Source organism: Equus asinus, chromosome 1 (assembly GCF_041296235.1).
Source record: "Equus asinus isolate D_3611 breed Donkey chromosome 1, EquAss-T2T_v2, whole genome shotgun sequence".
Classification (NCBI taxonomy): Eukaryota; Metazoa; Chordata; class Mammalia; order Perissodactyla; family Equidae; genus Equus; species Equus asinus.
Window position 1 is genome coordinate 136,205,927 of NC_091790.1, and position 27,781 is coordinate 136,233,707.

The following is a 27,781-nucleotide window of genomic DNA, read 5'->3' on the forward strand; positions in this document are numbered from 1 at the left end:
GGGGTTCCTCCAAATCCTGACAGCCAGTTTTCCCATTCACTCAAAAGTAAAGCCTGAGAGACAATACTCTCACCCCAAGACTCCGTACTCCAGATAAGCCTCCCAGAAACTTTACGCATAAATGAGATCTAGCCGGGAGAAAAAAAGTCCTATTTAACAGCCATACCAGCTACATAGTTTTTATAAAAACTAACGGATATACAAGGCAGTGGAGAGCAAGAGCGTTCAGACTTACTCACCTGCCATAAAGAAATATATGAAACAACTGTTTTTAGATACCAGATACAGGTAGTGCAGGACAGTGATCCATGAGAGAAGGGAAACAAATGAGGGAAGCCCTAGATTGCCCTGGCTTTCTGCTTGAAGGCAATATCCAGACCACAGGCATGGGGTCTGTGAGGTCTGCAGTCTCACTGAGTTGAGTAGGCAGAGATAGAGAAGACAAGGAGGCTGAAGTGACTAAAATTTGTGAGACAGAGTACTAAGAAAAAGCTACCCAGAAAAAGAGCTTCAGAAATCACATGGGATCTATTGAGCCCTTGCATGAATATCACCTGCACATGTGGAACTGCATGAGGCCAGGAAAAAAACTGCTTCTGAGGAAAGAACAATTACCAAGAAGTTGTAAAGTGAATGATTCCTAGAGCTCACAGAGGGCAAGAAATCTTTCTAGTTCCCACCAGCCTAAGAAGAAAGACCACAAAAGGGTAATGTCTTAGCAGTGGGCCTAAACTAGCCCTAAAGTGAAACCTACACTAAACCTCTGCCCCATCAAAAAAACCTAAAAATAAGCTTTGGAAGGATCAAACTGAATGTAGCCAATAACCAGGAGAAAAATCAGTCAATAGAAATAGACCCAGAAATGACAGAGATGATAGAATAGCAAATAAAGACATTAGAGCAATTATTATAAGTATAAATATACTTGAAGACCTTAAGGAAAACATGAACATAAAAAGGGGGAAAATGGGAAATATTAAAAAAAGAATCAAATGGAAAATGTGCCAAGATAAACTATACAGACCAAAACAAGTTTTAATAAATTTAAAAAGGACTGAAATCATCTAGAGTTGTTCTCTGATTACAACAGAATTTAATCAGACAGAAAGGTATTTGAAAAATCCTACACGTTTGAAAATTAAAAAACACAAATCTAAATAACCCATGGGTCAGAGAAGAAATCACTAAAATAAGGTTACAATATTTCGAATTGAATGAAAATGGAACCACAATATATCAAAATTTGTGCCAAGCAAATAAAACAAAATAAATGCTTATATTAGAAGGGAAGAAAATTCCAAAGTCAATGACCTAAGCTTCTATTTCAAGTTAAAAATAAGAGCAAATTAAAACCAAAGTAAGTAGAAGAACAAAATAAAAATAAAAGCAAATATCAAAGGAACAGACAACAGACAAACGATAGAGGAAATCAATGAAACCAAAAAACTAGTTTATCATCAAAAAAAGTGACAAAATTCTACCTGTATTATAGGAAAAAAAGGAAGAACATACAAATTGCCAATATCAGGAATGAAAGAGGGAACATCACTACAGATTCTACAGACAATAAAAAGATAAGGAATAAAGATAAAGGATTTATACCAATAAACTTAAAAATCTAGATGAAATACACAAATTCCTTGAAAAACACAAATTCCAACAAGTGATTCAACCTATATGGCTCCATGTCCATTAAGGAAATAAAATTTGGGGGCTGGCCCTGTGGCCACACGCTCTACTTCCGTGGCCCAGGATTCACTGTTTGGATCCTGGGCACAGACCTACGCACTGCCCATTAAGCCATGCTGTGGTGGCATCCCATATTGAAGAGCTAGAATGACTTGCGATAGGATATACAACTATGTGCTGGGGCTCTGAGGAGACCAAAAAAAAAGAGGAAGATGGGCAACAGATGTTAGCTCAGGGCCAATCTTCTTCATAAAATAAATAAATTTATTTAACTAATTAATTAATTAAAGGAAACATAATTTGTGGTTAAAAACCTTCCCATAAAGGAAATGGTAGGCCCAGATAACTCCATTGGTAAATTCTATTAAATGTGTGAGAACGAAATAATACTAATGCTACATAAAATCTTTCAGAGGAGCTGAAACACTTACCAACTCATTTTAGGAGGCCAGTGTTACCTCAAAACCAAAACCTGAGACATTATGAAACAAGAAAACTACAGAACAATATCCTTCATGAGCACAGATGTAAAAATTCTTAGCAAAATTTCAGCAGACAAAATTGCAAAAACAATTTTGAAAAAGAACAAAGTTGGAAAATTCATACTACCTTACTTCAAGGCTTACTGTAAAACTACAGTAATCAAAATATCATGGCATTGGCAAAAGGACATATATAAATCAATGGAACAGAAAAAAGAGTCCAGAAATAGACCCAAATTTATATAGTCAATTGATTTTTGGCAAAGGTGTCAAAGTAATTCAAAATGAAGAAAGCATAGTCTTTTCAACAAATCGTGCTAGAACAGCTGGAGATCCATATAGGAAAAAAATGAACCTTGGCACTTACTCAAGCCACACACAAAGATTTAATTTGAATGTATCACAGATTTAACATAAAAGTAAACCTATAAAATTCTAGAGGAAAACATATGAAAAAAATCTATGTACCTCTGGGGTAAGTAAGGATTTCTTAGACAGAATACAAAGAAAATATAAACTATCAAAGAAAAAAAGATAAATTAGACTATAGAAAAATTAACATCTTCTCATTGAGAGACACCATTAAGAAAAGGAAAAAACAAACCAAAAACCTAGAGAAAATATTTGCAACACATATATCTGACAAAAGATTTTTCCAGAATATGTATATAACTCTTACAATATAATAAGATGACCCAGTTTCAAAAAATGGTCAAAATATTTGAATAGATACTTCCCAAAAGAAGGTAAGAGAATAGCCAATAAGTAAACAAAAAGATGTTCAATAACATCAGGTAAATGCAAATTAAAACCACAGTGTGATATCACAGTTCAAATTTAATATAGAATGGTTAAAATTAAAAAGACTAACAATACCAAGTGTTGAGCAGGGTGTAAATCAAATGGAACCTTCATACATTGCTGGTGAAATGTAAAATGGTAAAGCCAGTTTGGAAAAGTTCAGCAGTTTATTTAAAAATTAAAACACACATTTGCCATATAAGCCAGCAAATCACTTCTAGGTACTCACTCAAATGAAATGAAAGCAAATATCATATCAACACAAAGACCTATACACGAACGTTCACAGCAGCATTACTGGTAACAGCCCCAAACTGGAAGCAACATAAATAACCACCAAGAGGTGAATGAATAAACAAATTGTGGCAAACCCACATAATGGGAAAGAATGAACTACTGATACAGTCAACAACATGAACGGATCTCAAAAATATTATCTGTGAAAGCCAGACACAAAAGAACAAGATCCTGTTTGATACAGTGCATATGAAACTCTAGAAAGGACAAATATAATCTATCAGGACAGAAAGAAGATTAGTGGTTGCCAGGGGTCCAAGCAGGAGGAGGAGATTTGACTGCAAAGGGGCCTCAGGAAACTTTTGGGGGTAATGGAAGTGTTTTAGATCTTGATTGTGATGGTGGTTATACAAGTAAATAAATTTGTGAGAACTCATAAACAACTCACTCTTAAAATGGATGCCTTTTACTCTATATAAATTATACCTCAATAAACTTGATTTAAAAAAAAAGCAAAAGGATATCCAAACATCACCAGGCATTTAAGGAATCCAGCAACAGGAAAAAGAAAAAGTTAAAAACTAAACACCGACTAAACCAGAGGTAATATGGAGAACTTTTAGAAAGTTCAGAGGGGGCAGCCCTGTGGCCGAGTGGTTAAGTTTGTGCGCCCCGCTTCAGGGGCCCAGGGTTTCGCTGGTTCAGATCCCGGGTGCGGACATGGCACTGTTCATCAGGCCATGCTGAGGTGGCATCCCACAGAGCACAACAAGAAGGACCTAGAACTAGAATATACAACTGTGTACTGGGGGGCTTTGAGGAGAAGAAAAAAAAAATAAAAGGATTGGCAACAGAGGTTAGCTGAGGTGCCAATCTTTTAAAAAAAAAAAATGCAGAGCGATCCAAGGACATATTACACCTATAAAACCAGGACAGGAGGCTTGAAAAAAAACACAAGCATGTAGAGAACAAAAAAAGAAAGATGCTTTGAGGTTAAAAATATAATTGCCAAAATAGTAAATTCAATAGACATTTGGAAAATAATATAAGAGATTTCTTTAGAATACAGAGCAAAACAAAACCAAAGTTAGAAAACAGAGGAAAAGAGGGTAAGAGACACAGAAGTCCAATCTGTAAGACTGAACATTTGACTAACAGGAGAACCTCAGTAAGAAAGAACAAAATAGAGAAGTAATTTTTAAAAATAAAATGAAACAAATCTGAACATAGAAAGATCCCAAAGAACGCCTAGCAAATTGAATTTAAAAAAGCACCACACCTAGATACATATTTCTGAAGAACTTATCCTAGCAGCTTCCAGACAAAAAAGTCACTAAAAATTAATTAGAAAATCATACTGGCAGATGATTTCTCTCACTGGTAACATGAACACAGAGAGAACAATGGCTTTCAAGTTCTGAAAAATTTTTCATCCTAGACTTCTAAAAACAGTCAAACCATAATCAAATGTGAGGGACAATAAAGATATTTCCAAATAGGTGAAGATTCAGAAACTTTATCTCCCTTACACAACTTCTTAGGAAGTTACTCAGAAATGTACACTAGCAAAACAAGGGTGTGAACCACTAAAGAGGAAGAGCCAGGATGCAGGAATGAGTGGCTCCAATCCAGGGGAACGGCGAAAAGAAGTCCCAGAAAGACAACTGCTCATCAGGACCAATCAATAACCGGTCCATAGTAGAACAAAACTTCAGGAAATGGGGCAATTCAGTAGAAATAGATGGTAAGATGAAATGTGTGGGGAAAAAAAGTTCAGGCTGTGATAAAGGCAAACAGTGCAAGAAAAAGTAGAAAGTCAATTATACACTCCAGGAAAAACAAAACAGTAAAACAAAGTCATGGTCTGAGTAAGAAGTACACTAAAATTTTTTAGTAATTTTAAAAAAGTGATGCAGAATAATAAAAAAGAATCAATCCAGATGTCAGTATTTAAGAAAGAAGGACTCCTTCAGCTTCACAGGGTTATAACCTTGGACGTGCGATTGTGATTGCAGAACAGAATGCAAATGTCCAACAACTTTAGCAAAGCAGCTGATAGAAGCTGTGATGTTAAATGGAGTACAAAGGTGGAGGAAAGGTTAGGGGGATAAAATAGTTTTCTCCTACTAAATGGAGAATCAAGAGATACTACCAAAAGTGAAAGAACAAAAAATTGATGCTTAAGGATATAATTTATTATATATTATATATAACTATATAATTACATATATTATTAAGAATAAAATTATTATATGAAATAAAAATATCTCTATCTAACAAAAGGTGAAGGAGATGAATAGGGAGTAGTATTGATGAACTAAATCCTCATCTTTCAGAAGGAAAATTTCCGAAGTTTAAATATCAAGAAATAGAGCATAGCATATTATCTAGATTTACAGAGGGGACTACCAGAAGCACCAAAAACAGTTAAAAGAAACTGCATCTGAGTACTGGGAGTACGGATAGTCGGGGCAGGAGCCTTGCTTTTTTCTTATAAACCCTTCTGTAACTAATCACCAAGTACTAGTGTTATTATTACCAAAAAAAGGGAAGGAGGGCACAAATTCTTTAACACTATTTCCAAAAAAGAGACGTAGATGTCCCTTCCCCTTGAACCTCCCCTTGAATCTGTGAGGCTCTGAACTCACTTATAACCAACAGAATGTGGCAGAAGTAACACTGCCAGTTCCTAGGGACACTGTCTGGCTTCTGGAGCCATGACCCACCTTGAAAGTCCAACTACAGTCGTGCATCACTTATCGACAGGGATACATTCTGAGAAATGCATCATTAGCTGATTTCATCATGCAAAAATCACAGAGTATACTTACACAAACCTAGATGGTGTAGCCTACTACATACCTAGGCTGTATGGTATACCCTATTGCTCCAAGGCTACAAATCTGTCCAGTATGTTACTGTACTGAATTACTGTAGGCAAATGAAAGATATTGGTATTTGTGTATCTAAACATATCTAGACATAGAAAAGGTACAGTAAAAATATGGTGTAAAAATACAATATAAAAGGGGCTGGCTCCATGGCATGGTGGTGAAGTTTGTGTGCTCTGCTTCGGCAGCCCAGGGGTCTCCAGTTCTGATCCTGGGCACAGACCCACACGCTGCTCATCAAGCCATGCTGTGGCAGCATCCCACATACGAAAAACGGAGGAAGATTGGCACAGATGTTAGCTCAGTGACAGTCTTCCTCAAGCAAAAAGAAGATTGGCAGCAGATGTCAGCTTGGGGCCAATCTTCCTCACACACACACAAAAAACCACCCCACACAAAACTGGTATAAAGGATAAAAAAAAATGGTACACTGTATAAGGCAATTAGCATGAATGGAACTTGTAGGACTGGCAGTTGCTCTAAGTCAGTGAGTGAGTGAATGTGAAGGCCTAGGACTTGGCTGTACACTACCGTAGACTTAGAAACACTGTAGACTTAGACTAAAGTCATAAAAAGATATTTTTCTTTTTTCAATAAATTAGCCTTAGCTTACTGTAACTTTATAAACTTTTAAATTTTAACTTTTTACTCTTTTGTAACAATACAAAACACAAACACATTGTATAGCTGTATAAAAATATTTTCTTTCTTTATATCCTTATTCTATAAGCTTCTTTCTATGTACAAAATTTTTTTTAAACTTTTTCATTAAAAACTAAGACACAGGGGCCAGTCCAGCGGCACTGTACTTAAGTTTGCATGTTCCACTTTGGCAGCCTTGGGTTCACCAGTTTGAATCCCAGGTGTGGACCTAGCACCACTTATCAAGCCACGCTGTGGCAGGCATCCTACATATAAAATAGAGGAAGATGGGCATAGATCCTAGCTCAGCACCAATCTTCCTCAGCAAAAAGAGGAGGATTGGTGGCAGATATTAGCTCAGGGCTAATTTTCCTCAAAAAAAAAGAAAAAAAAAGAAAAAAGAAGAGAAAATGAAAAAAAAACCCACTAAGACACAAATACACACATTAGCCTAGGCCTACACAGGGTCAGAATTATCAATGTCACTGTCTTCCACCTCCACATCTTTCCCACTGGAAGGTCTTCAGGGCCAATAGCACTTGTGGAGCTGTCACCAGCATCACCACAAACACATGAACAACGCGTTGCACTATGATGTTATAATGGCTATGACGTCACTAGGCAGCAGGAATTTTTCAGCTCCATTATAATTCTCATGGGACCACTGTCGTATACGTGGCCCATCATTGACCGGATCATCATTATATGGTGCACAACTGTACTCTGAAGCCTTGAAGCTGAGAGGAAGCTTAGGGCACGTGGAGAGGCAAGTTGGAGGTGCTCTGGTCCACAGCCCCAGCTTGGGTGTCAGTCTACATCAACCAGCCTGATGAAACACCAGACTTGAAAGTGAGACAGTGCAACATGAATCAAACCCCGAGCCGCTACATCATCTCCAGCTGAAGCCTCAGACATTATAGAGCAGAGATATACCATTCTCACTGTGCTCTCTGAATTCCCCACACACTGAATCCTTGAGCATAAGAAAATGATTGTTTTAAGACCCTAAATATTGGGGTAGTTTACTACACAGCAATATTAACCAGAACAATTAACAGAAAAATGTAATTACTTTAAATGAAAAACTACAAACAACTCCCCTGGTACTCTACTTGAGGAACAACTTCTTGCAATATACCTGACGACTGGGAACACCATACATTTTCTTTCCAGCCTATCCTATTCTATGCCATTCTATTCTATTCTACCCAACTCCTCCTTTTTTTCCTTCTTTCTTTCCCTTTCTTTTTCCTTTTCTTTCTTTCCTTCCTTCCTCTTCTTATCATCATCATATCATTATTATTATTCTTTTATGTCATCATCATCATTATTATGATATCACTATTCTTTTACTTTTATTATTATTATGCTTTGTAGCTGGTCATGTTTAAGTAATGTCAGACCCCTTCGATGGTCACAAGCAACTGATCTAAGCAGAGGACGGTGCTTGGAATGTAGCACCAAATACAAGTATAGAGGCAAGGTTCACAATGAGACTGGCCACTTAGGCCTCATTACTTTTAAGAATAGCTACAGCCGTTTATACAACAGCTTTACAGCGTACGTCAAACTCTTTAGGAGAATGTATGCCAATCCTTTTTATAAAATTTCACAAACCAGAGGATCTGAAACCATGTCTTAAAATTTCCGCCAAAACATCTACATCAAATTCCACCACAAATGATATGACCATTTAAAATATCACTTAATATTGTTCATCTAAAATTATGTTTAACCAATAATTACTTTAAATGTAAACAGACCAAATACTCTTATCAAAAGACATATGGTGGCTGAATGGATAAAAAAAACAAGACCCATACATATATGCTGCATACAAGAGTCACAGTTCAGATCTAAAGACACTCACAGATTGAAAGCAAAGGGATAGAAAAAGATATTCCATGAAAATGGAAACAAATAGAAAGCTGGGATGGCAATACTCATATCAGACAAAACAGATTTTAAAACAAAAACTTTAACAACAGACAAAGAAGGCCACTAAACAATGATAAAGGAAACAATCCAACAAGAGGATACAAAGCTTGTAAATATCTATGTGCTCAACACAGGAGCATCTAAACACAAAGCAAATATTAACAGACATAAAAAGAGAAATTGATAGTAACACAATAATAGTAGGAGACTTTAACACCCTATTTAACTCAATGGTAGATCATTCAGACTGAAGATCAATAAAGAAATATTGGCCTTAAATAATACATTAGACCAGATGGACTTAATAGATATATACAAAACATTCGTTCCAAAAACTGCAGAATATACATTTTTTTTCCTTTTTCTCCCCAACGGCCCCCAGTACATAGTTGTGCATTTTTAGTTGTGGGTCCTTCCAGTTGTGGCATATGGGATGCCGCCTCAGCATGGCCCGATGAGCAGTCCCATGTCTGCGCCTAGGACTTGAACCAGCAAAACCCTGGGCCGCCGAAGCAGAGTGTGTAAACTTAACCACTCGGTCATGGGGCCGGCCCCCGGAATATACATGTTTTTGAACACACATGGAACATTCTCCAGGACTGATTATATAATAGGCCACAAAACAACTCTCAGTAAATTTAAGAAGTCTGAAATAATATCAAGCATCTTCTCTGAACACAGTGGTATGAACCTAGAAATCAGCTACAAGAAGAAAACTGGAAAAGTCACATATTTGGAGATTAAACAAAATGCTACTTAACAACTACTGGGTCAATGAAGAAATCAATGGAGAAATCAAAAAGTATCTGGAGGGGCCACCCTGGTGGCAAAGCGGTTAAGTTTGCATGTTCTGCTTTGGTGGCCCGAGGTTCGCTGGTTCAGATCCTGGGTGCGGACACGGCACTGCTTGGCAAGCCATGCTGTGGTAGGGATCCCATATATAAAGTAGAGGAAGATGGGCATGGATGTTAGCTCAGGGCCAGTCTTCCTCAGCAAAAAGAGGAGGATTGGCAGCAAATGTTAGCTCAGGGCTAATTTCCTCAAAAAAAAAAAAAAGAAGCTTTAAAAAAAAAAGTATCTGGAGACAAATGAAAATGAAAATATGACATACCGAAATCCATGGGATACAGCAAATGTGGTGCTAAAACGGAAATTTATAGCAATACACATCTACCTCAAGAAACAAGAAGAATCTCAAATACACAATCTAACATTACAACTAAAGGATCTAGAAAACGAAGAACAAATGAAGCCCAAAATCAGTAGATGGAAGGAAAGAATAAAAATCAGAGTGAGAATAAATAAAATAGAGACTAAAAAGACAACAGAAAAGATCAATAAAACTAAGATCTGGTTCCTTGAAAAGATAAACAAAATTGACAAACTTTTAGCTAGACTCACTAAGAAAAAAAGAGAGAAGGCTCAAATAAATAAAATCAGAAACAAAAGAGGAGAAATCACAACAGACACCACAGAAATACAAAAGACTATGAGAGTACTATGAAAAGCTATATTCTGAGAAATTGGATAACCTATAAGAAATGGATGAATTCTTAGAATTATACAACCTCTCAAAACTGAATCAAGAAGAAACAGAGAATCTGAATAGAAAGATTACTAATAAGGAGACAGAAACAGTAATCAAAAACCTCTCAAAAAACAGAAGCCCAGGACAAGATGGTTTCCCCAGTGAATTCTGTCAAACATTCAAATATTTAATACCTATTCTTCTCAAACTCTTCCAAAAAACTGAAGAGGACAGGATGCTTTCTAACCCATTTTATGAAGTCAAGAATACAATCCATTTACAGTAACAACAAAGAGGATAAAATACCTAGGAATAAATTTAACCAAGGAGGTGAAAGACCTGTATACTGAAAACTATAAAACACTGCTGAAAGAAATCAAAGAAGACACAAAGAAATGGAAAGATATTCCATGCACATGGATTGGAAGAATTATCATAGTTAAAATGTCCATACTACCTAAAGCAATCTACAGATTCAATGAAATCCCTATTAAAGTCCCAGTGACATTTTTCACAGAGATAGAATAAAGAATCCTAAAATTTATACAGAACAACAAAAAAAGCCTGAATAGCCAAAGCAATCCTGAGAAAAAAGAACAAAGTTGGAAGCATCACACTCTCTGGTTTCAAAGTATGCTACAAAGCTGCAGAAATCAAAACACCATGGCGCTGGCAGAAAAACAGACACACATCTCAATGGAACAGAAGTGAGAGCTCAGAAATAATCCCACACATTTATGGACAGCTAATATTTGACAAAGGAGTCAAGAACATACAATGGAGAAAGGAAAGTCTCTTCAGTAAATGGTAATGGGAAAACTGGACAGCCAAATGTGAAAGAATGAAAGTAGACCATTATCTTACACTGTACACAAAAATTAACTCAAAATGGATGAAGGATTTGAATGTAAGACCTGAAATCATAAAACTCTTAGAAGAAAACATAGGCAATATGCTCTTTGACACTGGTCCTAGTAGTATCTTTACGAATATGTATCCTCAGGCAAGGGAAATAAAAGAAAAAATAAACAATTTGGACTACATCAAACTAAAAAGCTTCTGCATGGCAAAAGAAACCACCAGCAAAATGAAAAGACAACCTACCAATTGGGAGAAGATATTTCCAAATCATATATTGGATAAGGGGTTAATATCCAAAATATATAAAGAACTCATACAACTCAACAAGAAAACAAACAACCCGATTAAAAAATGGGCAGATGACCTAAACAGACATTTTTCCAAAGAAGATAGCCATATACAGATGGCCAACAAGCACATGACAAGACGGTCAACATCACCAGTTATTAGGGAAATGCAAATCAAAACCACTATAAGATATCACCTTATGCTCTTCAGAATAGCTATAATTAAAAATTATAATTAAAAAGACAAGAAAGAACAAGAGTTGGAGAGGATGTGGAGAAAAGAGAACCCTCATACACTGCTGGTGGGAATGTAAACTGGTGCAGCCACTATGGAAAACAGTATGGAGATTTCTCAAAAAATTAAAAATAGGGGCTGGCCCGACGGCATAGTGGTGAAGTTTGCATCTCCACTTTGGTGGCCTGGGGTTCACCAGTTCAGATCCTGGGCACAGACCTATGCACTGTTTATCAAGCCATGCGGTGGCAGGCGTCCCACATATAAAGTAGAGGAAGATGGTCACAGATGTTAGCTCAGGGCTAATCTTCCTCAGCAAAAAGAGGAGGATTGGTGGTGGATGTTAGCTCAGGGCTAATCTTCCTCAAAAAAAAAAAAATCAAAAACAGAATTGCCATATGATCCAACTATTTCACTGCTGGGTATTTATCCAAAGAACATGAAAACACTAATTTGAAAAGATACATGCACCCATATGTTCACTGCAGCACTCTTCACAATAGCCAAGACTCGGAAAGAATCCAAGTACCCCAACGAATGAATGATTAAAGATGTGGTATATATATACAATGGAACACTACTCAGCCTTAAAAATGATGAAATCTTGCCGTTTAAGACAACATGGATGGACATGGAGGGCATTAGGCTAAGCGAAATAAATCTGACAGAGAAAGACAATTACTGTATGACTTCACTCATGTGTGGGAGATAAAACAACAACAACACACACACATAAACACAGAGAATAGACTGATGGTTACCAGAGGGGAACAGGGTGGGGGGAGGGCAAAAAGGGTAAAGGGGCACATGTGTACAGTGACAGATGGCAACTAGCCTTTTGGCAGTGAAAAAAATTATTTTCATAATTTAATGAAAACATTAGTGGAAGCATTATCTTAGAAGGGATATACCTTAATGTCTAATCTACTTGTTAATCATTAAATTATTAAAACATCCCTAATTCCTAAGTCAGAATCCAATCTACTACTATAATTATTAAAGACTACATAATCCTGAAGAGTTTGAAATACCAATGAGTGAATAGAAAAATAACATATCTGCTAAATTTTGGTGGTAATTTACAGTTTTACTGTCAATAAAATTACTGTAAAAAAGTGATCTTTAGTCACAGTTTAACTATTCACTTAGTCACTCAACAGGTATTTATTGAACTATGTGCCAGGCACTGTTCTAGAATATTGCGAATAAAGCAGTGAACAAAACAGACAAAAATTCCTGCCCTTGTGAAGTTTATGTCGTAATGGGAAGCATACATTCTATATTAATTCATGCATTACTTCAACAAATATCTGAGTGCTAGGCACAAGGGACAATATAAAGATGGTTAAAATAAGGTTCCCAAGAAAAAACAATCATAAAACTACGCTACTTTATTATTATGGATTAAAAGGATGATACTCTGAGTTTACTTATTCAACAAGCATTGGTTGAGGGCTTTCTAAACACGCCAGAATTTTCACCTGCTTTCAGATCACTGGGTTTCAGATTTTGAAGACTAAGAAACTTCAGATTGACGTAAGCTATCCCAGGTTCTGTCACCATATTGTATGTTCACCGTACGGGATCTCTCACTCTGCCCTGACTTAGCTCATCTTCTGCCACCTCCTTCCCTCCTTTTAATGAACACATAGTCCTTTCAGATCACAAGATACATCTCTAGACCATTCTCTATTTGCCTAATGGTAGATTCACCTCTTAATTTTATCAAGTAAAGTGCAAAAAAACCACAAAAAGCCATACCATTTTTCATAAAGATGCTACTCTTGACTCCAGTCCTGTTTTTCTAGGATTAGGAATTGGTACCGAGTCAACATGCTCTTATATAGTTCTCATTGAGATCAATTCCATCACTCTCAGTCAGCCAACATTTCAAGGGTGGTGAGTAATGCCTCTGAAACAGATCTTTTCTCTTGGCAAAACGAACAGTTTTGGTTGAGAACCCAACTTCTATCATTGACCCCAAGTTCTAGCCTAATGTACTAGTAGTTAGCTAAATTACCACTGATTAAATCCCACGGGCTTAAAATAATTTGTAATGACTAGCAGGATGTCACAACTTTTCTTTTGTGTCTTAATGTGTAAAAACAGTGTTATTTCAAAGAAGGGTTGACTTCCCAGTTCTTAAAGGGGACTTCCATAATTTAAATACACTTCATTCATGATTAGCACTGGGGGTCCCTTCTAGCCCAATCTCTAAATCTGTCTCTTGGTTTCTTGTGGCTCAATGAGAAAACACCCCATTTTTACCCAACACTATTTAATAACTTCTTTAAATGATTCTACATGGTTGGAATGTAGACGACATCATCTAAAACTCCCAACTTGAAACCACTCAGTTTCTTGGTTTCCACTAAAAAGTTTAAAAATGTACTGGTCAGAGCCACTAACCTACAGTTCAAAACTGCCCTTGAAACTGAGATGTCTTTTGTTTTTCTTGTGCTGTTGCTGAAAAGGGGTAAGTGTTAATGTTCCCAGCTTTATACTTTAAATCTTCTAAAAATAAAGCACTTTAGGGAAAGTAAATGTTTTATATTAACTATTAGGAATACCTAATACAGAAATTATGAGATTACCCAGCAATAAAACGAAGCAAAGAAAACGTATTTCACTAGAGATTAGTGCCCCTGAAAGAGAACTGTTTCCTTTCTGTGGACAGAAGCAGTTAATCACTTAAATACAGAGTACATGGAACAAAATTTCATATGTCATAAGGCAGTCATGCCATACGAGGAGCTTCAGAAAATAAGCAGAAATTCCAATGTGGGATATAAAAAGGAATAATTCTGTTTGAGATTTTGAAATTTAAAAAAGAGAGAAGAAGAACAAGGAGAGAATCCAACTCCTCTCTGAGTTAATCTGAATACTGAAATACAAAAGAAATCATCAAGCCCCTATCAGGTTTTCATTTCTTTTTTTTTTTTTTTTTTTTTTGAGGAAGATTAGCCCTGAGCTAACATCTGCCACTATTCCTCCTCTTTTTGCTGAGGAAGACTGGCCCTGAGCTAACATCCACGGTCATCTTCCTCTACTTTATACGTGGGACGCCTACCACAGCATGGCTTGCCAAGCAGTGCCATGTCCGCACCCGGGATCTGAACTGGTGAAGGCCAGGTCCCCGAAGCGGAACATGTGAACTTAACCGCTGTGCCACTGGGCTGGCCTCATATCAGTTTTGATAGTGTGCTCTCAGGAGCACTGTATCCTTGGACTCTCCCACAATAAATCCATTAACGAATAGGATACAGCACTGGGTAAATGCGACACCAATTACCAATACCCAGATTAAAGATTATATCTTACTATAATTACTATAAATCCAATACACATCTTTTCAGAAATACCTAGCTCCATTCACACTTTCACATTGCGGAGGGAAGAAAATGAAAGTACTACCAATCAGCACTATAGATACCTGTGTACATGTCAGCTTCCTCCACAAAATTATAAACTACTTGAGGGCAGGAATTCGTTTTGTTAATAATATACAAATATAATAAAATATTTCTATATTTATCCTCATATACACAATTTCATTTGATCATAGTAACTCTCTAAAGTCAAAAGACTAGTGATAATTCCTATTTTATTGTGAGGAAACCTCAAGCAAGAGACATTAAGGAGTAACTCTAGGTGACTCAGCTAATAGGGGGAGGAGTCAGGATAGACTCCAAGTATTCTGACTCCTAGTCCACGACTAGAAACATGTTTTAAGCTTATTATTATGGGAAATTTCAAACATATAAAACGAAGAGAGAAAAGTACAACAAACTTCCACAACTTCAACAATGATCAGCTTGTTTCATCTATCCTCCATTTTGAATCAAATTTCAGACCTTAATACCACTTTTTGGGTAAACATTTCAAGAGGTAGGTACTTTCTGTGATCGCTGTCAATCACGTTTAACAAAATGTTGAATATAGCAGATAACCAATAAATACTTGTTGAATGCTATAGACCTCACATATGCTTTCAGACATTATTACCCAATTCTGACTAAAAAGACATCAATTCTGAATTCCTAGATGGCATATACTCATTCATTCACAGATATTAGTTCTGGACTACAAGATGCCAGCCACCATGCTAAGTGCTTGGGATATGGAAGGAACAAGAAAACACAGTCCCCTCTTTCAGGGACCTTGCATTCAAGTATTCTGGGTGCACGCTTGTGCATGCACGCATGTACACACACACACACACACACACAAACCACATGTGTCTTGAGGAACTGGAATTAGTTCAGGCTGGAAGAATACTTCTTAACTAAACCTACCAGTTTGTCAAGGTGGAATTCAAATTCACTGCACACAAATTACGAAGAGGAGTAGAAGGCAAAGTTTTAATGTAATTCAGAATCTTGATCTCCTTTTAGAAATTATTAGGAAGGTTTTACTTAATTCTGCTCCTCCTGCAAGTTTTTCCAGTATAGAAAGCCAAAGATAGCAAAATTAGTGGGAAAAAAACAAAAGTATTCAAGCAATTGATGAAAATGGATTTAGAATACCTTACATTCTTACACTAAAAATGTCCAAATCATTTTCAACTTTTACTGAATGCGTGCACACTTCCTAATGTTAATGTTGTCTTTATAGCATATAAATTAAGTCCAAGACTCTATAGTGAACTATGGGAATTACTTAAATTTTAAAACTCACTTTAATATAAACTATAGAGATTAGAGTAAAAAATGAAACTTTCTCTTCAGTATGTTTTATTATTCCCAGTAAATTAATTAAGTATAATCCAATATACAGATCCGTTCTCCCTCTTTGACACTCCTTAGTATCAACATTCATGTGACAGAAATAATCCATATGGTCCCCTCCTTAATAACTGAACCTCCTTTCCATTATTTCATCCATTTGGTCATTTATTCATTTTATTTCCACTGGATGTAGAATGTAAACAGACATGACCACAAGACACTCTCTGCCTCAAGGAGCTTACAACTGGGGTGTGGAAGGGTAGAGGATCAGAAGAGGGTGGTTGAGGGGAAGATTAATATTACATTTTATATAACAGACATAATAATATAAAGGGGCAGATATACACTAAGTGCCGTAAAGGAGGTCCAAAGTTGTCAGGGTTCAACGGAAGCAGAAATTTTGTCAAAATGAAGGTATTAAGGAGACACTATATAAAAAAGGGCAGCATTAGAGCTTGGTTCTGAAGAATAGGTAGCATTTCAACAGGTAGAAACAGCGGCATAGGGAGCGGCACCAAGTGCACATTCTCAGACAGCCCCAACTGAAGTCACAGAGGATGGCAAGGAGCACAGCCAGAGGAAATGAAGCAGTCATTTGCCTGCAGGATACAGGTAGCAAATGCAGACAAGAACACAACAAAACCCTATCAAAGCTGAAGCTAATATTGACGAAAGACGGACAGTCACAGGAAAAGTTTAAAATATCAACAAGTATTTGAAGGCTCTTACTAAACAATCTTGGTGTGCAGAGCATTACAGCTGATACCCAATAATCTCCCAGTGTTTAGCCTGAGACACTTGCCAATGCTGTACGCAACTCCACAAGGACGAAAAGTTGTCATCTGAGGGGGTTATAATTTAATTTATTTTACTTCATTCATTCAGGAAGCATATACTGGGCAACTAATACTTATGGACACTGTTATTTATGGATATGAAAGATACAATCCTTGTCCCCAAGTCAGCAAACACAAAAATCATTAAACTGAAATACTTTTACATTCTGAGGGAGTGTTTTCTGATATGCAATGCCCATCAGTCATCCTGTCCTGCTAACATTGGATATATATGAGTTTGAACCTTAGCTGTCCTCAATTTCTATCTACAATGCGTGTAACTGTGGAATAAAATAGCTGGCTAAAATAAGACAATTCTTTTACACGTTTACAAGACAACAGACCAAAGGGAGTTGAACCAGGTTCAATCTAAGACCCTTTCTAATTCAAAAATTCTTACACTGTGATTCTAATTCTACTAAACTAAAATCCTTTAGGAAGGCCAGATAACAGGAACCAATAATTAAAACAATTATAATTGTTTTATAATAATTAAAACAGCGACTTAAATTACAAAGGCAGTACCTGCCCAAATTTAGGTAAAGTACTAAGTGTTTAATAATCATCCTATCCCAAGTGGACTTCCAGGCTACTATTGTACTCACACTGATTCCTGTCACACGCCTTAAGGTACCTTTACTTCACCTCTCAGCGGAGAGCAGCTACACGCGTAGCTGGTAAAACAAAATCAAGTATGGCAGCAAACTGGAGATATTCAAAACAACTGCCCAGTGGCTCTTGTAGAACTCCACCCTCTGACTGCTGACCTGCCCTGTGCCAGCAGACTCAGCATCTACACATCATCACTCAAATGGTGACTTGTACGTAGGTGGCTTGTTACCAACCACCAGTGCCCATTTTTAGGGCTGCCTCCTGGCCCTTGGACCAAGCCCAAAATTACACACACTACCCTCTCCTATTACTAATCCTCTTGCACTCAGATTTCACTTCTGCCGTGTCTATCACACCAGGAAGCCCCAATTAATTTCCTTCCTATGAAGACAGAGAAGCTCTTTGAACCTCATGGGAAATAGCAACAGTGTGATTAGCTCTTCAAGAAGCATGGGTAGCTCATATTTGCTTATGTGTCTGGAGGTTGTTATGCTGCCTAATTTTCAAGCATTATGGTGTTTATCTCATTAAATGGGTAGTAGATGCCAGCGCCACATTACGTAAGAGCTCATTCATCAGATGAGTACTGAGCATTTAGATTTCTCCATTGTTCTTTGTCTAAAATGAATTCAATATTACTTAATTATTTAACTACACTATTTACCTGTATTATTATTTAACTATAGCTATTTAAATGATCATAGTTATTACCCAAGTTCTTTAAAAGCAGAATTTAATGGATAATCATCATACTTTTTACGTATTTCAGTAGGACATACCGTAGAATTCAGGAATTTCTAGAATTCACATGTCATTTTTATTCCTGGCAAACCATCATTTTTGTCTACATACAGTTCATTTTTTCCAAACTAGAAATGTATGCACTTAATTTAACTTCTTCCATCTAACAGACAAAAAGAATTTTTAAAAAATTGCTACTCAGATTTTAGAACAACAATTTTTAAACTGCATGACAGAGATGTTGGTTGACCTCTGGACTTTAGTTTCATAAAAGGGCTGAAAGACTTCCAAAGTGTCTTCCAATTGTAATATCCACGAGTTTACAATGACACAGTATAGGTATTGGAAATTTCATTCTTAAAAAACATTCCTATGGAATCATTAATAGGAAGATATATTTTTTTAAATGATGACTTTCTTTTAACAAGGAGTCTGTTTTCACAGATATTCATTTACTCATGTCTTAAACATAGGAAAACATACCAAAAGATATTCAAGTTTACACAAGTTTCCCTCTTATAAGCCATTTTCTCCTTGATAAAGAAATTCTAATAATTCCATGATAATAGTTGCGTAAAAAGGATACAAGAGCAATATCAACAATTTAGCATTACCAAGTTCTTCTGCAGGAATAAAGAATGGGCAGAATATCATTGTGAAAATGTTTGTTTACTAAATAAGCTTAATAAATTGGAAATTTTTCAAACTCTTAGAGAATGAAAGACCAAACATACTGAAACTTAAAAAGAGAATTAAACTCTCACTTTCACTGAAACAAGCCCTAATAAATGTACTATCCAACCACAAAATAACACTGTTATTCAGAAGGATTCCCATGAACTAACCCACCTGAGGACTTGGTTTTATGCTGCATCAAATAATATGCCATGTTTCTTCTACCCTGTTAATGATTAGGTTTTCCTAGAGAAAATCAGATTTTTTATTCCCCTATTATGATATATATTACTGAGATCTTTAAAAAGAGAAAGTTGGAAAACTCTCCCTAAATAATAATCATTGAACTCTCCTTCAAGAGTAACCATTGAACCGCATGGATTTTTCTGTTAGTTTTTTTTAAACAGTGATTAAATATGCTAGTGATAATAAATTAAGATATTTAGATGTCACAAGCTTATTCACTGAAATGCCATTAAGTTTTCGTTTCTAGAACCAGTACTTTAATTTGAATTACTTTTACTGCTACACTAACAAATTTAGTCCCTAGGCACAACACTGGTAGCACTGAGCAGTATCTTTGTAATGACACAATACTATCATGTATCAGGGTTATGGTGATCATCTTATTCCTTCAATAACAGGTGGAATTACTTGAAGGGAAGAGCCAGGTATGATTTACCCAAATATCTTTCCCAGCACCTAGCCCCATGGTTTTTAAACAGTAAGTCTTTCCCAAATCCTTGCGTAATAAATGGAGCTCAAATGTTCACATATATTAGTTACATGTCAATGTCTTATATAAATCTATTTGTATGTCCCTAAGGTGAAATTTAATCTTCAAAAAGCATTTGATTCTGATCAGTGTTTTGGTTATCTTACCTATTCAATCAGCAAATTCCTGGTAACCAAATTATCACAAATACTAGTTGCTCTATAAAACTGGTTAGGTTAAATATAGCAAAATAAGACAGTGGAAATAAAGAAAAGTGAATTTTTTTTTTTTTTTTTTAAGATTTTATTTTTTTCCTTTTTCTCCCCAAAGCCCCCCCGGTACATAGTTGTATATTCTTGGCTGTGGGTCCCTCTAGCTGTGGCATGTGGGACGCCACCTCAGCGTGGCCTGATGAGCAGTGTCATGTCCGCGCCCAGGATTCGAACCAACAAAACACTGGGCCGCCCGCAGCAGAGCGCGCGAACCCAACCACTCGGCCACGGAGCCAGCCCCAGAAAAGTGAATTTTTGAAGAGGAAAAAGAACTGCTCATCTCATTACAAGGTAAGTTCTAGAAGCGTGGACTTCCTGACTTGTTCACTGCTGTATCGCCAGCTTTTAGCACTCTCTGGAACATAGTAAGCCCTCAATAAATACTTGGTGAGTGAACAGATTGCTGATAAAACATGTTATTATTTTATCTACCTATATATAATTAGTTCAGAATATAAAATAGGATTCATTTGTGGAGTGCAGAAGTCCCAGTATAGGTTCATACTAAAGTCTGATTCTGGCAAAGGCTCCAGGATTTGGGATTACCAACTATAAAATAAGAGTAAACTTACATCCCAGACACTGAACGGCTGATGAAGCCGAGCCTGGGATACATCAAGCACAGGTAAGCAAGAATTTCAAGTCATTATCCCTATGCATGGAAGCAGTGCCAGTGCCAGCAATAACAAGTCAGCTTTTCTGGCAAATCCATCAAAATTAAAACTTAAACTTTTGAAAAAACTAATATGTTTATTATGCTCCTTCAAGCTTAGAGGCTTAACTATCTGTGGGAAGGACCTATAATTATGATCAATTACTTGGGACTTGAAGGCACTTATACTGGCATCTGTCCTTTTAAGACAGCTTTAAAGAACCAGTCACAGGACTGTAAAGCTGATCCTATGGGGCAACAATAAATCACAGGTTTGGGGGGGCCCACCCTTGACAACTCTCTCTTGGAAGGAAAAGAATAGTTGTTAGCTGTGCTTGATTTCCTGTCCTTACCTGAAAAAGCATCAGCAACCTCTAAAATCAGGAATTCCTAGTCTAGCTAAGCAAGTCAGGGGGGCCAATGACTGCCCCAAGGCAGAGGCGGAAGAGAAGAAACAGGAAGGAAATGAAATGTAATGGAGATCTGTAGCTTGTGAGGATGACATCATCAATAATTTTCTCAAGTGTCACTGAATTTCACGGCATGTAACTGATGGTCTTTTCTGACAAACCACAGCCTCATTATAGTCAAGTAGCTTCTTGGTTCCAGAGCCAGTAATGTCTGGGTTTGAGTATGATTTGTTCTAGAGAAAAGGTCAGCTGAACTGAGGCCTCACTGGGAACTTGCTCCAAGGTAAGGGCCCCACTTATCTACCTGAATACAAATAATACTTGGACATTTGAAGCATTTTTACATTGACAAAGTGCTCTTATATACACTATCTCAGTTTCTTCTCACAACTCTTAAGACCTAAGTGTCATCACCACTTTTAAAATAATTTTAGAAAACGATCCCTTTGTTTTTCAATTCGTAAGTATAGTCTCTTGAAATTTTTCAGTACGGAATTCAAATCGTGGGTCAGTTAAAAACCTCTCAAGACACACCAATCTCAAGAAAATAAATCAAGAAAAGCCAAAATCTACCAGCACAATGGCAAAAACCACCTTTCTCTGTTACAACATTATGCTTCATAAAGGACAGTGTTACACGGTGGTGCCTCTAACACCACTACAGTGGAAGGACAGTATTTTATCTATAAAACATGATAATCATCCTTAATTAGGCACTCTCCATAGAGAGCAGGCAAAATCAAACAAGAACTTTGGTCCTAAAATTCTAATGGTGGAATTCATCCTCTGGGAAGGGCCTAGGTGATTCCTCTAAGAAGATAACTAAATTACGGGGGACAAAATGTATCCTCACTTTTTCCCTTCAATATCACAGACTCCTCAAAAGGGTTGTTGTTGTTTTTCAACAAAGAAAACACACGCAAAAGGTAATCTATTGCTTTTATAGATAATCCTACCTTCTTAAAACACTCATTCTCCCCAGTTCATTATCCCTCTCTCCTTTACTGGCTAGTGCAGAGGTATAATGGGGTCCTATCTTTACAGCCATTTACTACCGTATTTAAGTATTTATGATTCTTTGCTGCCTTCTAGCCTGAGTCTAACTATGTGGGGAACAAAGCACCACACAAATCACCCAGCTTGGGATAAGAAAAGACAAGTTAAAACCTCCCAAGAAGATTCTGTAGACATGGGCTCCCTGAGTCTGTAGAGGGTTTGGTATTTCAAAGGTCAGTCTTGGGTCTCTCCACTTGGATGACTAATGTTAATTTGTTTGACTTTTTACAAAAATATTTAGCTGTGCTTATTTACATAATTTCATCCACAGCGCACACAGTAGGCACGTATTTGCTGAACGGAACCTTTAGAGGGATGAGAAGACAGGAAGAAGACTCCAAGACCTCCTTTTTCCAACACACTATCTTAAGAATTGAGAAAGGTAAAATCGCACCCTAATCTGTAGAAGGTTCTGTGCATTCCTTTTCAACTGAAAACTATGCACCTCTGTTTAGAAAAGGATGACACACCACACAATGTCAACCACACAATGGGGAAATTCCAGGATCACTAAGAAAACACTATTATCCTAAGTCACACACACTTTCGTTTATTACTGGTTACCACACAGGAGAAGCTTTAAGAACTGCTGTTTCCCCATCCACTCACACAATCCGACCAGGAGGGGCAAGGGCAGAACATTCAGAATATAAGATTCCACATCTTGGACTCACGTTTAACCCTTTGGAGAAGTCGTCTAAGGACTATGCTGGCCCAGAGACATAAAGTAATACAAACAGGCAACATTTGTGGAAGAAATTTGTGTTTGTGTGTAAGATTGTCCCTGAGCTAACATCTGTTGCCAGTCTTCCTCTTTTTGCTTGAGGAAGATTGTTGCTGAGCTAACATCTGTGCCAATCTGCCTCCATTTTATTTGTGGGACGCTGTCGCAGCTTGGCTTGCTGAGCAGTGTGTAGGTCCATGCCCGGATCCGGCCCGAGAAGCCCGGGCCGCCGAAGCAGAGCACTCAAACTTAACCACTACGCCACCGGGCGGCCCCGGGAAGAAATTTTTTAAACGACACTTTGAAACTGGGCATCAGCACTGAAGTCCTTAGACCTTCAGCAATCCTTCTTATCAGTATGCAATTTTAATAAAGAAACTGTGGATGTGACTGGCAAAAATATTCTTAAGTTTCTGCATTTTTTAAATGTTATTTATAGCAGGCTCCACCAGTGAAGCTCTCTTCCTTCTAATTATCACTGCATCCTGCTACCTCTCACTTATATTCAGTCTCTCAAAAACTCCCTGACGGCCAGGGAAAATGAGCGGGGGAAGGCAGGGCGTGTCTCAGGTTGGCTTGTTCCGTCCCTAAAAGGCACCCAACTTCCCGGACCCCCTTTCAGGGAGAAAACACTTAGAACTTGCACAGCAGTGAGGAAGCCTGCGCAGGTCACATTCTCTGACTGGTCTGACTTGCTCGCTGTTTGCCAAGGTCACCGGCTCTGGCTCGTGGCTCTGTCGACAAAACTTACTCTCACTCTGTAAGGTCAGCGGGTCGCGCCGTGCCTCCCCAGCCGCCCTCCGGCCCAGCACCTTCCTGGGCCCGAGGAGCCCTCGCCCGGCCCTCCCTCGGCGCGCGGCCCCCGACGGCATGGGCGCCGCTGCCCCGCTCACCTGACCACGTTGGGGTGCTCGAAGGTCTCCAGGTGCCTCAGCACCGCCACCTCGCGGATGGTGGAAAGCGGCATGCCCTCCTCGCCCGTCTGCACCCGCACGCGCTTCAGTGCCACGAAACGGCCTCCGTTCTTCAGGTCCCGGGCCTTGAACACCTTCCCATAGGCGCCCTCCCCGATCTCCGCCACGCACTCGTACTGCTGGTCGGCGCGGCTCAGGCCGTCCTTCTCCATGCCGCCCGGACACCGCCCGGCGCGGCGCCGCTGAGGCGGGCGGGGGGCTCGCTCGGCTCGCTCGCGGCCGCCGCTCGCCTCCTCTCGGACTCCTCCGCCCGCTCCCTCACGCCCCGGAGCTCGGTCTCGCTCTCCCTCACCCCTGCCGACTACCGCGATCCGGCGCTCGGGCTCTCGCGGCCGCCGGGGCTGGATGGAGCGACCTCCCCGCGGGCGGGCGCAACCCTGGTGCCGCGGCGAAACTCCGCCTGCCGAGTCGCCGAGGAGCGAGCCGATCCCTCCTCTTCCCTCCCCGAAGCGCAGTCCTCTGCACAGACACCGAGGCGATTACATAGTCTCTGCCCGAGCGCGTCTCAGTCCACAATCATTCCACCTAAAAGGGGAGACGGGAAAACAAGAAGAAAGTGCAATCAGACATCCCGGGCGCCTTCCTCAGGGTTCCCGCAGGCTCCCCTCCTCCTCCCTCACGAAGCCCCCATCGCTACCCTCCGCGCGCTCCTGCCCTCTCCCAGGCCAGTTAATCCTTCCTCGTTCCTCCAAGAAAAGCGAAGTTACTTTTCTTTCCCTGCAGGGCTGGAGCGGTCTTCGCGCGGAGAGGTTGCAGGGGCCCCTCCGGGATGAGCGCGCGGCGCGGGACGCAGTGGAACGGGAGGGGGCGTGCCGAGCGGCCCAGAGTGTGCCGGGAGCGCGGGGGAGGGGAGGCGCCGGGCACGTCAATGTCACGGCTTAATATTTATCCCTATATCATTGTGTTGCGCTGCTACCCTCCCGGCCTCCCCGGGCCTGGACGTGCAGGGAGAGGGGCTCCCGGGGTGCCATGGGGGCGTTCAGGGGGTGTGCACAAGCTGCTGTGGAGGGACTGTAGGTCCACCCGTGTGGGGCCGCAGAATGTGGGTGGGGGCTCCCAGGACCCTGTAACCCGATGCTGGGAGTGTGCGAGAAGGGGTGGTCAGACATCTGCTGGGAAATTGCTTCCTTTCTTTCTACTTTCAGTTTTTCTACGAGAAGACATTTAAAAAAGACTTGCACACACAAGTGGTCTTTTGGGGGTAAAGGAGGCAGGGTTGGAAACGGAATTCCTCCGACTCGGAAGACCTCCCTAGTGGAAACCCCTCAGGTCGGGGAGGGCTGGGGCTCCTGCTACTCAGGGGTGGGAGAGCGATGGGGTCCTAGAGGGGAGGAGTCGCCCACGGGACCCTAAGGGTGGGAGAAAGGGGTGTTCCCCACACTTGAGCTTGTCGCCTCTTTAAAGAGTAACTGAAGGAGGAAGGTAGCATAACCGTGACTCGTCCTGAAATTTTCAACTGATTTCAACCTGGGCAAAACTCAACCTTCTCTTACAAAGGGTGGGGGGTGGGGGAGCCCCCGGGGTGAGAGAGAAGAGGCTGCGCCCTCGGAGCCAGGACTCGCGAACCTTTCCCCTCTCCCAGGACCGTCTCCGATGTAGGTAGCAGAAGCCGCAGCTCCATTCCTCTTTCGGCTTAAGGCCTGGTCTCGTCTGCAGCCAGTCGCCCCCCGGAGCCCTCCGCACAACAAAGTGCGGGCCGGCGGGCGGGGGGGACGCTTTCTCTCCCCATTCATTTGCAATCCAGGAACTAGGCAACCTCCAACCCATGGCTGCCGCAGCCTCGGTGGGACATTAACCACGCCGGCCGGGCGTCCTGAATTCCCGGGGCACCTCGGAATTACCTGCCCCGCAACTGCTGCCCGCTCGCCTTCTGCCAGGAATTAAAGAAACAAATAGCGCGACCCCCACGGTGTGCGGGCAGAGGGACCGCAGCGAGGACAGAGCCCCTCACATTCACTCCATTCAAAACTCTCCTTAAAAGGTGAAAGCGACTCCTGGGGGAGTCGAGGAGCGAGCCCCCCAGAGCCTGCACGGGAGTCTGAGCCAGGCCGAGGGCCACACAGGTAGCGGAGGAGCCGCCGCCGGCCGCGCAGCCCGCCCCTCCCGCGTCCCCTCCTCCCCGCCCCAGTCCAGCCAGAGGCTCTGCAGCGAAGGCAGCGTTGCGGACGTCCCACCCCCGCAGGGAACTGCGCCCGCTACCCTCGCCGGGCCCCCCACCGCCCGCCCTGGCTCTCCCCCCTCGCTCCCCCGACGGTCGGCTCCGGCGGAGAGAAACGGGAGCCACAGTGCCTCCCCCCCCCCCTGCACTTTTTTTTGTTGTTGTTGTTGCTTTCCCACGCTGGCTGAATGTGACTTGACCCCATTTCAAAAAAGTTTGACATAGTGCTTCAACATTTCCGCATTCCTCCGCGACTACAAAGGCTGCAGCCGCCTCCTTCTGCTTTCTGTCTCTGCTCTCTGTCTTCACACTCAATGAAATCCTTCACGTGCCTCTCCCGAAGCCTGCCAAGCACCGCAAGGGTCGCCACCAGCGCAGCGACAAGAGGCCGCACTGGGGACCACGACTCCTGCGTGTGCGCACACACGCAGATGCGCCCACGTGCACACTGACGGGCGCGCTGCGGGGTCCGGAGCTGCTCACCGCGGGGTGTGCATTTTTAACTTCCATATTTTAAATTATAAAAATAAACTGGGAAACTAAAGCAAATGTGCATCCTTGCGGGACTCCAAGCCTGGGCACTGGCCGCCTGCGTGCACTCCTCTAAGTGTGCATAACACGCCCGCAGGGGTTGCCAGCAGGAAGCCTGCGTTAACTTTATCTCGTGGTGGGGAAGGTGGAGCCCACGCCCACACCTAGCAAGCTGGAGAGGGAGGTTTCGTGAGGAAATAAATATGGGGCACGGAAACACAGTCTTCCGCATGGAGTCCCCAGAGGCAGTGCATTTTAAACCCTAAATGTGGATTACTGAGTGTCCGAGTGGAGTTTAAATTCCGTTTGAAGAAACTGGATAAGGAGTGTTTGTGTGGGTGTTTGTGCGCACGGCTATATGGGAGCAGGCACAGGATCTCAGTGTTGGGGGTGTCCCTAGTGTGCGATGTCCTCCTCTCGCCACATTAGGAGAACTCCTTTAGCTCCCCCAAACTGGCCCCCGTAACTACCCTGCCTCGGTTCGTAAGGGGTTAACCAAAACCGATTCCGAGGACAGACAACCCGCCCCCACAGTCACCCCCACCCACACTCGCTTCCGACCCTGGCCAAGCCCCCAAATCTTCCCCGGGGACCCCCCACCCCGCAGCCCACCCACCGGAGCGCACAGCTCCTCACCTGAAGGGCCGGGCCACGTCCGGCCTCCCGAAGAGGCTGCGTGCGTCAGGCGGACCACCGCACGTGTCCTCGGCGGCGCGGAGCAGGTAACCGGCTCGGAGGAAGGAGTTACCAGCACTCTTTCCCGCGAGGGGGTGGGCACAGCAGCGGAGGGCGGAGGGACGGCGGAGGGCGCCGCCCGCGCCGCTCGCTGGGGGCGGGAGGGGGCCGCGAGGCTCCTGCCGGGGCTCAGGGCCCGCGCCGGGGAGGCAGTGGGGGCGGGAGCGGGGACGGGGGCCCGGGAGGCCAGCTCTGCCCGAGACCCCCCCCCCCGGCGGCGGGCTTGGGGGCTCGCTGCGCAGTGGCAAGCAAGTGTGCAAATTAAAGCCTTCCGGAGAGAGGGGAGGCAGCTGAGCCCCGGCTTGCTCTGAACCTTCCAGCTCCGCAGCTCTCGGCACCAAGTGGGGGGCGAGAAGGAGAGGAGAGGGGAGT

At 41.2% G+C, this 27,781-nt stretch overlaps 1 protein-coding gene across 3 annotated transcripts in view; it reads right to left on the bottom strand.

Annotated features, from left to right (window-relative positions):
- The window catches only part of CDK6 (cyclin dependent kinase 6), a 227,832-nt gene extending 200,304 nt beyond the window's left edge, over positions 1-27,528 (bottom strand). The window contains exons 1-2 of one of the 3 annotated variants that reach the window (XM_044767260.2): positions 27,311-27,528; positions 23,905-24,510 (exon numbers count right to left, since the gene is read on the bottom strand). In XM_044767260.2, the coding sequence (XP_044623195.1) occupies positions 23,905-24,137 (233 nt within the window). In that variant the 5' untranslated portion in view covers positions 24,138-24,510; positions 27,311-27,528. Of the gene's footprint in view, positions 1-23,904; positions 24,511-24,622; positions 24,825-27,310 lie in introns of those variants that run through there. The other 2 variants (XM_044767262.2, XM_014842958.3) reach the window with 2 other exon arrangements.
- Between the last annotated feature and the right edge of the window lie 253 nt (positions 27,529-27,781).